Here is a 14,014-nt window from a genome sequence, read left to right as displayed (position 1 = left end):
CTCTTGTAAAAACACGACATTGTTCATTCTTACCATTGTCTTATACGACAACAGTTCAATACGTAAATAAGTGTATAGAATCACTAAAGTTTAGATTCCTGTCCAAAGAAGAGCTCATGTTGTAAGACCTGATAGAATGTATCCATTTCTTGAATAAAAGATTTGTTAACAGATTTGTCATGCATATATCTAAGTAGAACCCTTCAAATTCTTTTATTGGAAGTTTCGAAGATTTATGGTACAAGGTTGGAGTTGAACCTGAAGAATGATGGATTTCAATGCACTATATAAGTTCCACTATATCAATGGGAAAAGTACTAGGCCCTACTCAGATACAGATTTCAACTACTGCAGCAGGAAACTCTACATCTCATAGCAATAGAAATGATGATGAAATATTTCATCTTCCATGCGTCCGTTCTGAATTTACACTTTGCTGATATGGAGTCCTGGGAAAGAATACTTCCTGCATACGAGCACGTTTTTGGCCCTTCCTTTAATGAAAGTACAACCTTATAAATAAAGAATTAGCCCTGGGAAAGAACTTTTTGAACTTGATTAAAGCTTAGCAAAAATAGCACTCAAGCGCCAGAATTTTTTTCCCAGATGACGGCCAAAAAGAGTCCATGATTAGAACCTGCAGAAAGTCAACTATGCACTCGCCTGAGGAATGAGCCAGCTTTTGCATGAAATCAATGTCTTTTTTCAATACTCCATTAATATTCTATTAACAGTGTCTTAAAGATGGCATTTCCACCATGAGATTTTGAGAAAACATCTGTGACTTGCAACATCTAACAGATACAAGAAGCAAATCACCAATGACTAAGACAACTCTAATTTTAACAATTGCTGCCAACCACTGCATTGAGCAGAAACTACAGGTGAACTACCTGGCTCCTAGAAAAAAGGAATATGTTGAAAATGTACTTATAAACTGCACCACCAAGTTAGTGTTGAGGCAGAACAGGTCTTTTTTCCAACATTTCATAGTGGAGCACAAAATTATCCTGCATCAAAGTTGCAGATAAATCAGAACATTAGAAACCTCGTAAAAACTGAAGCGCCTTGGAATGTGACGAACACAACTAATAATACGAATTTAACGCTGCGTAATAATATCCATACCTTGCGGATCGTCTCCCATGTGTTTGGATCAAAACAAATGTAAGACCCTCTCTCATATGCATTCGTCTTGACGAGAGGCTCCATGTTGGCAACCCGCATAAACCACAACCGATGTTCTCTGTGATAGAACCAGCCGCGGTTGTACCTACACACAGAAAATGCAGCCTGCTATTAACCAAACTTCAACTACGCGCTTAGCACATCACACATCCAGAAGGTCAACTATGCAGCAAGACGAACATCCTAACATAGCAATAGCTGACAAAATAGCTCTTGGGAATACAATAGAAGAAAATATGACCTAGAACATCCAAATCAGTAACAATGAGAGAACATACAGTTCATTTGCAGCATATAGCTGTGCTTCATCTTTTGGCATGCTGCAAAAAACAACAGATCCTGTTATTATTGCATTGGAATTTTACAATCAAGGAACATCGGCCAGATCACCAAAAGACTTGCCTGTAAAAAATGTAGAACAAAGTATCTAGCTGAAACTTTGAGAAGTACGCTTGCTGCGGCCAAAATAGAAAAATATTCAATATATCAAATAGGTCAGATACAGAAAAACAAGAATACAAAGGCAGCTCACATTTAAAGGTGGCGGTTGCTTCGCATAATAACATTGGGGTACTGTAAACTCTGGATCCCCCTTAGCAGGCTCATCAGACCATGGGGAACCAAATGTCTTGTACAAATTTTCAGCAGAGTTCAAATTTAATCCAAGTGTTGTTAGATCAATTCCAAGTGCAAGAGAAGTCAAATCCGGATCGCTCATCCGTATTACACTTAGCAAACCAAGCATACCAAACGGGTCAGGAGCAACTTGGGATTGCATGGACTTTAAGCTCTGATCCTTGAATGGCTGACCTAAAGTGGACATTTGCTGCAACCGAAATTGGGATTGACCCTGATGCTGTTGGTACTGCTGGATAAGCTGATCATATGATCCAATCCCAGAAACAGTACCTGAAGAGTTAAGAGGTCGTAACCCAATACCAGGAGGTCCACCACCCTGAATCCATAGAGGAAAAAAATGTTAGCGTCCTTTAAAACTGAATAAATGCAGCCTCTACAACACACCGGGAATTTAGACTTGTTGAACCACTAGCTTGTCCACATCAAAACTATAGTTTCCAATGTACGTTTTTTCTTTCTTTCACCTGGCAATAAGGAGGGCAGATTTCTGCTATATTGCCGACCAATAGAAACTTGTACCAAAATCAAACCTCCGACTGTCAAATCAGCTGGGTCAAGTAGGGAAAGCACTCAGGAAGAAGAACATCTAACACTGGACCAATCCCGTATCCACACACACACAAAAAAAAAGAATTAAGAAGATAGAAGGCAAATACATGTTCAAAAAATCTTCTTTGCAAACAAAATCTTTCGTTGGAAACTATGTCGTGCAGAACTATGGGTTTTGACCTTATACAATAAAGTATAATTCTATGCATCAAACATCGCTGAAAGGCAGAAAAGATCCACCATAAAGAAGAAGGGGTTCCCAGGGCCAAACCCAAAAATGATAGGATCATTTCTGGTGGGACTGCACTCTGCAGGCACAACACAGATAAGAAAGGGAAAAGCTAAAACATAGTCAGAACAAGGCATTGGATCGAAGTAGTACATTGTAAATCTGATCGTCAGCAGCAGAGAGGGTTCGATTCTCGTTATACACGAAGGGGGAAAAAGAATGATTTGGAAGTAGTCTGAAAAAGTTGGGCTACATAATCTTTTACTTGAGGCAGACAAGATAATAATTTCTCCCAGTGTCCCTCTACCCCAAAGGATTGAAACAAAGGAACCGATAGTTAACCAAAAAAAATAAGGGTTAAAAAAAAAGGTAAAGCCATAAAAATTAAAAGTATTGCACCTGTTGCTGGTAACTGGAGTGCGATGATTGGAAGGCATCTGAACCATGTAAACTCAGCAGATCCTGGTTATTTATATTTGAAAAGGAGACACCACTACTACTAACAGATGGAGCATGTTGCAGCTGCTGCAGTGGACGATTCGATGAGTATGTTCCCCCCAAGTTAAAACCAGCAGATCTTCCCATCTGCACCGTTAGATCAAGATGAATACAGGACAGATTCAGCAGGCTGAAGCATTTATTATAAGGTTATGATTCTAAAAAATAACCACCGAGTTTCAGAAATCTGAGCTTACTGAGAAGTGTTGTTGCTGCATCATCGAAAGAGTATTATCATGGAGTTGCTCTTTCTGGTGAGGATCCATAGCATAATCAGCATTCCCACCTTAGCAAACATGAGGGCAATACTATAATTAGACTCCTAACATGGAAGAAAACATCCCCCCCCCCCTAATTCTCTATCGCCACCATTTCTTTCCCTGATGACACCCCCTCCCAAACCCATTCATACCTTACAGCAAAATAGAAATATTTACAAATTATTTTTTTGTTCCTGATATTACAAATTTAGGCAGAAATAACTAACAAAGGCCATAAAGCATGGTAAAACCCCCATCCCTTGCCTTCTCAGAGAAAAAAAAGAGCTACACGACAAAGCCAGAGTACCATAGTGGAGAGGAAGTTTTAGCTTGTGCATTGACAGCATCTACTGTCATGCTAGAAACTGTTAACTTGCAATTCAACATTAACATTCAAGGGAGGAGAGATAAGGATCAAGTGGAGAGGCTACCCATTATCTCCTCACCAAGGAGATGTAATCATCCTCCACTTCATGTTGTTTGGCACAACCGAAGGGTAGTAAATAAGACTCCCTTCTAATTCTATCCAATTAAGGAAATAAAAGTCTGACATGGAAGGTGATGAAAACATCCAGTTTTACTTCACCTCCTCCTTTATTACAGAAAGATCAGGGAATGTCTCCTACATGTCCTCTTTTTACTTCCCTAACCTGCCTTTACTTTTCTGGTCCCAGCCAAAAGTGTAAAAGCAAACATGTGCAGAATGCTACCACTTGGATCAACCCACTAAGACAGAGCTTTGTGCATGCAGATGAGCACCTTTAAATCCAGGTAAAGCAGGAAAATCTTCATTTTGAATGCTGAATTCCTGATTTTGTTGAACAATAGGACTGAGCCCTTGCTTCCGTAAGGAACCTGAGATTGTCTTTTTATCAGTATTCTAAATGAACTGTATGATAAATGCACTTGCACAGAATGTCTCGAAGGAGAAGAAACTCTAAGTACCCAATTGTCCTTGAGGTCCTCCAGCCGAACTGGGCCGGCTGCTTAGCTGAGGGAAATCATTGATATCAAAAGGAGATCCATCATTTGAATTTACGTCATTCAACAATCCCATAGAGTTAAAATTGCCAATTGCTTGGACGTGGTTTTGAGACAGTGGGCCACCAGCAGGGTAGGAGTTCCCTAACATAGAAAGAACCTGCGGAGAGGCTGAATCCAGATACTACCATTAGCATAAAGAATTCACCAACCTACAAACAGTGGGTGTTACATATATGATACCTAGTTAACCTATCTACAAATGACATCTCTACGTGAAATAAATAACAAAAGCTGCAACAGTTTCCAATTTGTTTATTTAGGCACTCAAGTTGAATAAGACCAAAACATAGTTTTTCCATCAAAACTAACACGTTTGACAAACATTAAAAACCGTCGTTTGTTCTCCATCCCTCTTTTTTTCCTTCCATCCCATTGCCTCATCCCTACTATTTCCTTTTTTTCCCTTCCAAGCCATAATTCAGAAAATTGGGAAGAGGGGAATAGTATTTAGATTTCAGATTTTCCTTGCTAGTACTTTCTTTGACCAACAAATTCTTTATCGAGGTAGAAGTTTAGTCTGATCCACCATCTGATGTTTTTGGACTGAAAATAAGCTTAGAACCAGCCCACTCGCAACTCATGTTTGAGACTAGGTAGTTTGATAAAATACATGATGCTTTCTCACCAAGGTTTGCTGTTAGCGAAATTAGCACATAGACAAATCACATTCATTTTTTTACTACATTGGAAAATAACAATAACCTCCTAAACATCAGATAATGCAGCCGAAAGAAACAAAAGACTGAAAGTAGCTAACGCTCTGCCAACTGTAATCTCTTCAATAACATTGAACAGTGAAACAGAGAAATCAAAACAAGAACCCAAGGGAGTTAACAAACTAGAAGGGGGAAACCAACAGTTATTTAAGCTAATTTATGTTGCTGAAGAACAGACAAAACAAGGGAATAACAAACTAAAAGGGGAAAACCATCATCCATTCACATTAATTTACCTTGCTGAAGAACACCACTCATTAGCCTATTAGGTCCTTGAACATTTAAATTTCCAGAGCCAGAGTTGGTGTTCATATTTAGCCGTGAAGCAAGACCAGGCACAGACAATCCTGCACCAGAGCTAATGCTTCTGCCAATGTTGCCCCCACCAACTATATTTCCAACTGAGTTTGTCATCCTTGGGCCTGCATTTCCCAAAATGGGGGACACCCCAAGGCCTGGCACAGAACTTCGATTACCAATTGCTGCAGAGGTTGGGAGAATTCCAGGGATAGAACCCCCTACACCATTAGTGTTACTGCTATATCCCGGGTTACCAACAACACTCATACCACCTCTACTCGTCATCCCAGAATGAGCATGCGAATTGCCTTGGGATATCTGCAATACAAATACTAATAGGCTTTTAAGATATGCAATACAAGGGAATGCCAACCTAGCATATACAGGAGAAGAAAGCAAGCCAGAATAGTTTCTGAATGGAGTTAAATAGGTTCTTGAAATGGTTTATAACATAACTAGTAGTACACCTCTCGAGCTCTTCTCACCTCTATTTTCAAAAAGTCAAGTTAAATCATTTCCAGAGTCAAAATCACACCCCCAATATGGTCAAAGAATTCCTTCTCCAGTTCAGCCATGGTTTCCCAAGTCCAGGAGACAGCCTAGAAGAGGAAATAGCAATGAATTCAAAATAAAAGTTACACAGACCTGAGAAAGGGCAGTGGGAAGATTGTTTGGTACAAAACGACCACCAGAAAGATTATTCCCAGATTGCTGGACACCACTGGAGGGGACGTTATTTATTGCTGTGTTTCTTGAACCAAGTGTTCCATGCATGTTTGGAACGTTGAAACTCCCATGAATGTTATGCAGCCCCTGGATACTTCCTGTGAGGAAGAAGTTTAACGATAGATCGGCCTAATTATCAGAAAGTAACGAGAATCCAGTAAATAACTAACCTGAGTGATGATAAAGAGGGGAGGGTGCACCCGATTGAGGAGAGAAAGAGGAAGGAAATGAGCGACCCGTGTTATCAGGAAGATTTGAAGCTGATCCGTTCAGAGAAGACTACAGCCAAGTGGAAGAAAATACATCAAGAGTGAACTACTAAAAATTTGTTTACTTCAGCATACCCTTTTCTCAGGCATGAAGAAGCCATCTAAAACCCGATGCCAACCAGGGATCTAATAGGCCACAGAGAAAAGGTAATCAATCAAATATAGCAGAAGTGGTCCATAAAGCTGCTCAACTTTGATTATTCAACCATATACTCAAAATTTCAAACTTTAACTGTAGTTTCAAACAATCAAGCAAACATGAAATTGGGGTTTTATAGTTGCTCATCCAGCAAAAGGAGCTGGTTTCTTTGGAGTGATAAATACTCCACATTCTACGAAAAGGCCAGCCATCTACAAATGGCCAAGAATATACATAAACCAAAGTCACGAAAGGAAGTCCATTACTGAAATATCATAATACTTAGATGCCAAAAAATCCATCAAAATTTCAATATTTCCAACAGTACATAGCCATTAAAAGAACACCACGTTCAGGAAGTCCATTCATTTGCACAATGCATCAACCTGTTATGGGAATAGCTTCTGTTCAAGGAACAAGTCTTTCCATAACCATTGCTAGGAAATTTCACTAGCTCTGCAGTCAGAAGCCCCATATTGACGACCACGCCTCAAAACTGCTGACAGTTTCAAGATAGCAGCAAGAAAGGTGTTGATAACGCGAATGACTCATCAGCAAATCTGTCAATGCTACCATAAAAATTGGGCGACAATGCTTGATTTAGGAGATACTTGAGGACAATAGCATGATGCTTCAAAGTTCTTCTACTAGACTGGTGATGTCAGTTCACTCCTTGAATGATAATTGTAGTTTGAATTTCTTGAAAAGCATTTCATTATATTCCAAATCAAGTAATGATCAGCTCGAACGAAGTAGCGACTAAAAAGAGCAAATGTTAACCCAACTAATCTAACAACATAACTAAAATCAAATACTTTCAGTAAAGGAGGACCATTAGCCTTATGGCAACAGAAATAGGTATTCCTTTCGTGCCAAAATTCATACTCTGGGATGTTTCAAGTTGTTTTACACTATTGCTTGATCAAAAAAATTGCCAACTCTATTCTACTAAAAATGCATTCTATATAACTTTCACAACATTCAGAAATCAAATTTATTTAACTATTCTACTTTACAGCTTGTTTGGATGGTTGTTACCCATTGTGTCGTATTGTATTGTTATCCCAAAACAATGTTTGTTTTGATTGTTTCATTAAAATTGGTTGTATTGTATTGTTAAATCCATTGTTCCGGAACAATGAAAAGTCCCCTTTTTTGAAACAACCGATTTGGTGTGGTGGGATTATTTCCTATTTTTCTTTCCAATTATGCCCTAACTTATTACTCCACAATTCTATTTTACCCTTTACCTTTTTTTCTATTTTAATTCCAAATCTCTAGCCCATAACCTACTCTCTTTTTTTCCAGAACTACTGCCGCCAACGTTAAAGGTGTTTTAACACCTTTTGTTTTATATTTTCTCCTAATTTGTTTTTAACTCGATTCTAATTAGCTATGCTCCTTTGTTTTGCCTTCTTCTGTCTCGCTCCTCTGTTCTGCTTTCATAAGGTGTTTTGCTTTCTTCTGTTTTGTTTTTTAAAATTATTTGTATGCATAATTTTTGATATATTTAATATTTAAACAATTGAGGATATTTTAGTAAACTTATCGGTTACACTACAGTACGATACAGTCAAACCAAACAGTAAAATATTATTTAACAATAACAAACAACACGATCTATCCAAATATTGTATTCATAAAACGATACGATACAATATGATACAATACAATACAATATATTATAAAACGATTGGGAACAATGATCCAAACAGAGTGTTAACCTTTGATGTGATTTTTCTCTATTATATTAACTTTTCAAACATTGATTAGTCCATTTGTTCCATGAAACTCTTTCTGTTTTAGTCTGTTCTAAGTAACTGAGACCTTTCCAAATTTGGAAACTCTATAACTTTAAACTTCCTACTATTATACACTTAATGACATGCTCCTATACCCATAGAATTGTCATGGCATGTTTAAAACCACAGGTTCCAAGTGTACTATTAGTATGTGAGTCTTTCTTCTTTACACTACAAATAATATAACTGATCAATCAAATTAACAGCCTAACTCCATGTCCAGTCAAAACTGTAACATAAAATGGATGGCAGGAGTAATTGGAAATCCAAGAGAGAAGGTAAAAACAAGAATCTATCAGCATTGACCTACTTCTTGTATAAAAATTAGCACCAACTCTTCTTCCAATAGTAACAAGGTGACCAGAAAAGGGGCTAATTGAAAAGAAAACTTTTTCGCCTAACAAAAAAAAAAAGCAATGAATACAAGAACATAACTCAAATATCAATATACGAATAAATGTTGTATAGAAAGATGAATACATTGAGTAACCCTGACATTGCAGAAATGTCAAGAGGTCATGCAGAAAAATTTTCCTGGTTGTACAGCAGCTTCCCTAATCCTTTTCTTCAGAAAGGTTATGGGAGAAAATATTGGAAGCCTTTCCAATGAGTAACCTATTATCTGAAAAGGAATGTGATTGGAATAACCAGTCAAAAAGTATTATCAATCTCTAGGATAAAATTGAACGAGAAAAGAAAGAAGATGACATCAGAAAGTACTCAAAACAAAAACAAATCCTTGATACATGCTGAGACAGCCACTAAGCATAAAATACAAATTTCTGAACAAGCATAACATATGACCCAGTGAAAGCCAGTTTTTAGAAACGAATTCAAAAAAAAGCTTGCATCATCGGTTCACAATGTCAGCAAAAAATTCAAAAAGGCATGCAAACCATCATGTTCATGTTTCTATCAGCAACTTAGAGGTCCAAAATTCAAAATCTATTCAACGAAAGTCTGTTCCTTAGTCGGAAAGTTTACTTTGCATCTGCGTTTATAGGGTAGCAAGCTCCCCAATGGATTAATGGAGAAGCGTGCAAACTACCAATCACCCTCCATCATATAAAAACCATGCACCAATTGAACGATGAAAAGATTTTAAGAAGTTCCCTTACATGCAACAAGCCACTCAATATGCAAATTAACAACTTCTGCAAACACATCATAAGAACTAAGAACACTTACTCTCTCTCAATGTTTTTAAAGGAGAAGCGCAAAAAAAGCGATGACATTCATGGGGCTTGAAGCAAAAAGAAGAAATAAGCGCACGCTTCTTTAGATTGAAGCAAACACAACAACAACAACAACAACAAGAAGCTTAGTATTTTCCCAAAAGTGGGGTCTGGGGAGGGTGAGATGTACACAACCTTACCCCTACCCTAGAAGGACGGAGAGGTTGTTTCCGATAAACCCTCGGCTCGAGAACGGATGACAAAAGTAATGGCAACAAGAAGGAATAACAACAAGATAATAATCACACAATTTAAGGTAAATCAAAAGTACCATACATATATGAATTTACCGCTATAATAATCAAATCTCAATTAAAATAACTTCTTTCAAGATCGGATATAAAATAATGTCGATATCAATTCAACTCCTAATTTTATAACTGATATTAATTAAACTCCTTAAAGTTGAGATTCAAATCAGCGACCATTTCTCCCCAGGATCACTTCGCTTGTCATTGTCTAAAGCACACACTTAGCTGAAGCATGAAGCGGGACCCCTTGCTTTGCATCGCTTCGTGACTAAATGTTTATAACACTGCTCTCTCCAAATAACTCTCAGACTGTTCCAGAAAAATAATAATGATAGAAAAATAACTCTCAGACTGCTCGGCATGGAATTTTTTTTATTTATTCTTTTTATAAAAATTACACACGGCAAGGAATTAACAGCTTCAATAGGTAATTTCCACATTTCCTTGTTTTCTTTTGGTCACTGACTACTTAAATTACTTATTACAATAGACTAAAACAAAGTAATCTAACCACAACAATCCACAGAAGCTAAATTACAAACAAAACAAAATCACATTTCCACAGTCGAGCAACAACAAAAGTGAAATTTTTGCACATACATACTTCCACAGACCAGAAAAACAAAAACAAAAAATACAATTCATCCTTCTTCTATAACTAATCCACGCAAAGCGCGCGTAAAAACACAATTAAATAAAAAAAAAATAAGGATTCAACAGGTGAACTGAAAACAAAAGCCAAGAAGGAAAAAAAAGTAACAGTAAATCAGAACCCTAGCATTTTTGCCTATACAAAATTGACAGTGACATATACGAATAGATACATATAGATAGATCGATAGAGATAGAGAGAGAAGTAATTAATACCGGGAAAAAAGAGAGAGTGAGAGAACTGCGAGAAAAGAAGGTGCGAGTAGTGATCTTCAATGGTGTCAGGTGAATGACGATGGAAAGAGAAGAGGAAAAAGGGAAACGGAAAAGAAAAAGGGCCTATAAAAAGGATTTTCGAAACCCAAAACCCAACAGCCCAACAACTGCTATAGCCTATAAATTTTGTATTGACAACCCCTTTTGCCATGAATAGTTTTTCACTTTTTTTTGAATTTATTATTTATTTATTTTTGAAATTAGTGTTTGGCCAAAAAAATTCAATGTATGAATTTTTGAATTTTTGAAAATTTGAAAAACCTCAAAGCTGCTTTTCAAAATTTTTATTCAGATCACTCACAAAAATTAAAAACAACTCAAAATTATATTCATGTCCAAACACAACTCTAAATATCATTTTCAGTTGAAAAATAAATTACTTTTCTCGGAAATTTACAATTATTATGTCCAAACGCCCACGCCCACTTAAATGTCATTAATAACATTCCAAAAAAATTTACTAATGAATTATAATAAAAATATTTATTCTTACAAATTTTTGTTGCTTTATTACTATTATGCCATACTAGTATTAGCACCCGCGCGGTTGCGCGGACACTAATCATGTCAAATATTTGAGTTATTTGAATTATATGTAAATAATCATAAAATTTAAACCTTCTCGATAAATATAGATAGTCATTGAATATTTATTAAGAAACACTATAGGAAAAAGATTAAACATTTCTCAAATCTCCTAGTTATAATTCTATTTTGGGGGGAGGGGGGGAGGGTATAAGTTTTATCGTGTCATTGGATCCTAAAAATAGTCAGGAAGCAAAATAATGACTCATACTTATGGCAAAACGATCAAAGGTTGTGACTATGAAGGACACTTTGGATACGAATTGACTCTTTTACTATTACTTGAACTCCTATATAGAATGTTGTTGTCTTTCAAAAAATCTTTATATTTTAAAATTTCAATTTCTAAAACTTAATTTGTCATAACTACTTGAACTCGTATTTTTTTAATTTAAAATTACTTTGAATTTTGAATACTATATATATACATATTTTTTGTTCTTTGAATCAATAAATGTTAAATTAGTTGATTATTATATAACATTGAATATATTGTCTTAAAATTACCAAGTATTTTTTTTCATAATATACTTAGCTTAACCTTAATGCAAACTACTCAAATTGCATTTAAATTCAAATTCGAATATCATAGCAGCTTGTCTGTAATAGAGATTTTTTTAAAATGACACACAATATAAACTAAAAAAAAATATTCTAGGATGTCCTTATCTTATAATCTATGTATTTGAGTCACACAAAAAAAAAATAGTAGTAGTATATTTTGCTATTTAGATCAGTGTTTCTAAATGAGATTAGCGACGAATTTTTCTGTTTAGCTACAGAATTTGTCCATCGCTAAAACCTGACTTTTTAGTAGTGAGTTGAGAAAAATATTTGAAATCGATGAGATCTCTTCCAAATTTTTATACTCATTAAAGAAGAAACAGAAGAAGAAATGCGTTGTTATCTCTTATTTTTGGCTTTTAGATTTTTCATTTATTTTTTTTTCTATATTTATTTTCTTTTAGCTTATTTTTTATGTCTTTTTTTCTTTTGTTACAAAGAAATTAATTTATTTCGATATAAAAGGATGAGTTTTTTTTTTTGTCTGATGTCCATTTCTACAAATTGACTTCAAACAAACATATTTTACAAAGAAAAAAATAACATTTTTTGAATATTGATTGATTTTTGTGATGTTTCTTTCTCCAGCATGTAAATTTAATTTAATATATATGTAAGTAAACTTTTATATGATTGTTAAACTCCTTTTTTTCATTTGCATAAATATAGTCATGTACCCTATATATTAAATTATTTTAAAAGAAATTTACTTTATTTAAATTTAGCTATAGTGTTTTAAAGAACTATAATTATATGGCTAAAATGTGAAAGGATTTTATAGTTATATGCATTTTATTTTATTTTTGGCAAGAGGTGAAGTAGCATTTAAATAGTTAAAAAAGATAACAAAAGTTTCTAACAATTGCATATGATCATTAACCGAATTAAGTATGCTAACATGATAACAAAAGATAAATTTCTTTCTTATTTTAGTTCAAAATTTTAAAATTTTATCTATATGGTAACTTTCTTGCTTTAATATATGCAAGACTATTAACGTGAGAGTGACAATAGTAATTGTGGACAACAAGAATGAAAAAATGACGTTTATAAGCTTTCTTTTTCAAAATTAAAATAATCGTTGTCAACTAAAAGCAGTAGAAAAGTTCTAATTTGAATATATAGTAACTTAAATGGGAGTTCTTGAAAAATTATGAACCACAAAATTGCCAATTAACTCTTACACTTTGTAATTCAATAATCCATACTAAGATTTCTTAATTCGCTATTAAATGAGGAAATGAATGAAAGAGAAGACAACAACGGCTAAATTCGATCGTCATGTTTCACTTTCAACTTAGTCGTAATTCCATTAGATAGTGAAAGTTAATTTTAATATCGCTACTTTAATGAAATCATTAATTTGATAAAATTGATTACGATGTTTGAAATTGTTAAGGATATTTTAGCAAGTGATAAGTAGCTGGACTTATAGGGCTAAAATTTCAATGAAAAACAATTAAGGAAGTCTGTGGATGCTTTAATGTTATTTATGTTACATTGATCTTTTTTAATAAAATGTAATAAACGTTAAAACGAAATATCTATATATATATTAAAGCAAGAAAGTTACCATATATAATTGACATTATGATTAAACCAAGTGGCAAGCTAGTAAATATCAATGGTCTATGGTAACTTTATCTATATTTGACTATTTTAGTTACCATATATATATACAGAATTTGAATTAAAAGATAATTTTGAATTTATAGATAAAAGTTCTAAAATTCGAATATTAATTAAAAATAAAATTTATCTTTTTTTATCATGTTATCATACTTAATTCGGTTAATGATCATATGCAATCATGTTAGGAACGTTTGTTATTTTTCTAATTATTGAGATACTATTTTGCCTCTAGCAAAAAAAAAAAAAAAACTACTCCATATAACTATAAAACTCTTTCACATATAAAATCTTATAAGTATAGTTCTTTGAAACACTGTATGTCACGATCCGGATTTTTCACCCCCGGGAATCGTGATGGCGCCTACTCGTAGAAGCTAGGCAAGCCACGAAATTATAAATTTTTAACCTTTTATTTTAATCCTTTTCATAAATCATATTAACAAGTGATAAACGTTTAAATA

General features: G+C 34.6%; 1 protein-coding gene and 1 non-coding gene across 3 annotated transcripts; one reads left to right on the top strand and one right to left on the bottom strand.

Annotated features, from left to right (window-relative positions):
- Positions 1–680: 680 nt before the first annotated feature.
- On the bottom strand, positions 681–10,844 carry LOC104230183 (probable NOT transcription complex subunit VIP2). Of its 2 annotated transcripts, XM_009782922.2 has the most exons (14): positions 10,713–10,844; positions 8,840–8,981; positions 6,320–6,428; positions 6,069–6,247; positions 5,360–5,741; positions 4,309–4,515; positions 4,123–4,218; positions 3,301–3,389; positions 3,005–3,190; positions 1,721–2,143; positions 1,591–1,643; positions 1,467–1,508; positions 1,129–1,273; positions 681–1,010 (listed from the first exon to the last, which is right to left on the bottom strand). In XM_009782922.2, exons 2-14 carry the CDS (start codon positions 8,855–8,857, stop codon positions 951–953), a joined length of 1,989 nt encoding a protein of 662 aa, XP_009781224.1. In that variant the 5' UTR covers positions 8,858–8,981; positions 10,713–10,844; the 3' UTR covers positions 681–950. The 2 variants fall into 2 exon arrangements, with proteins under 2 accessions (XP_009781224.1, XP_009781225.1); XM_009782923.2 differs by lacking the exon at positions 8,840–8,981 and having other exon boundaries at positions 10,713–10,829.
- On the top strand, positions 6,320–6,400 carry LOC138882499 (small nucleolar RNA snoR35). Its single transcript, XR_011404099.1, has one exon. It is a non-coding gene; the product is annotated as a small nucleolar RNA snoR35 (small nucleolar RNA).
- Positions 10,845–14,014: the final 3,170 nt, after the last annotated feature.

Source organism: Nicotiana sylvestris, chromosome 11, assembly GCF_000393655.2.
Source record: "Nicotiana sylvestris chromosome 11, ASM39365v2, whole genome shotgun sequence".
NCBI lineage: Eukaryota > Viridiplantae > Streptophyta > Magnoliopsida > Solanales > Solanaceae > Nicotiana > Nicotiana sylvestris.
This window is presented reverse-complemented; position numbering and strand designations above follow the sequence as displayed.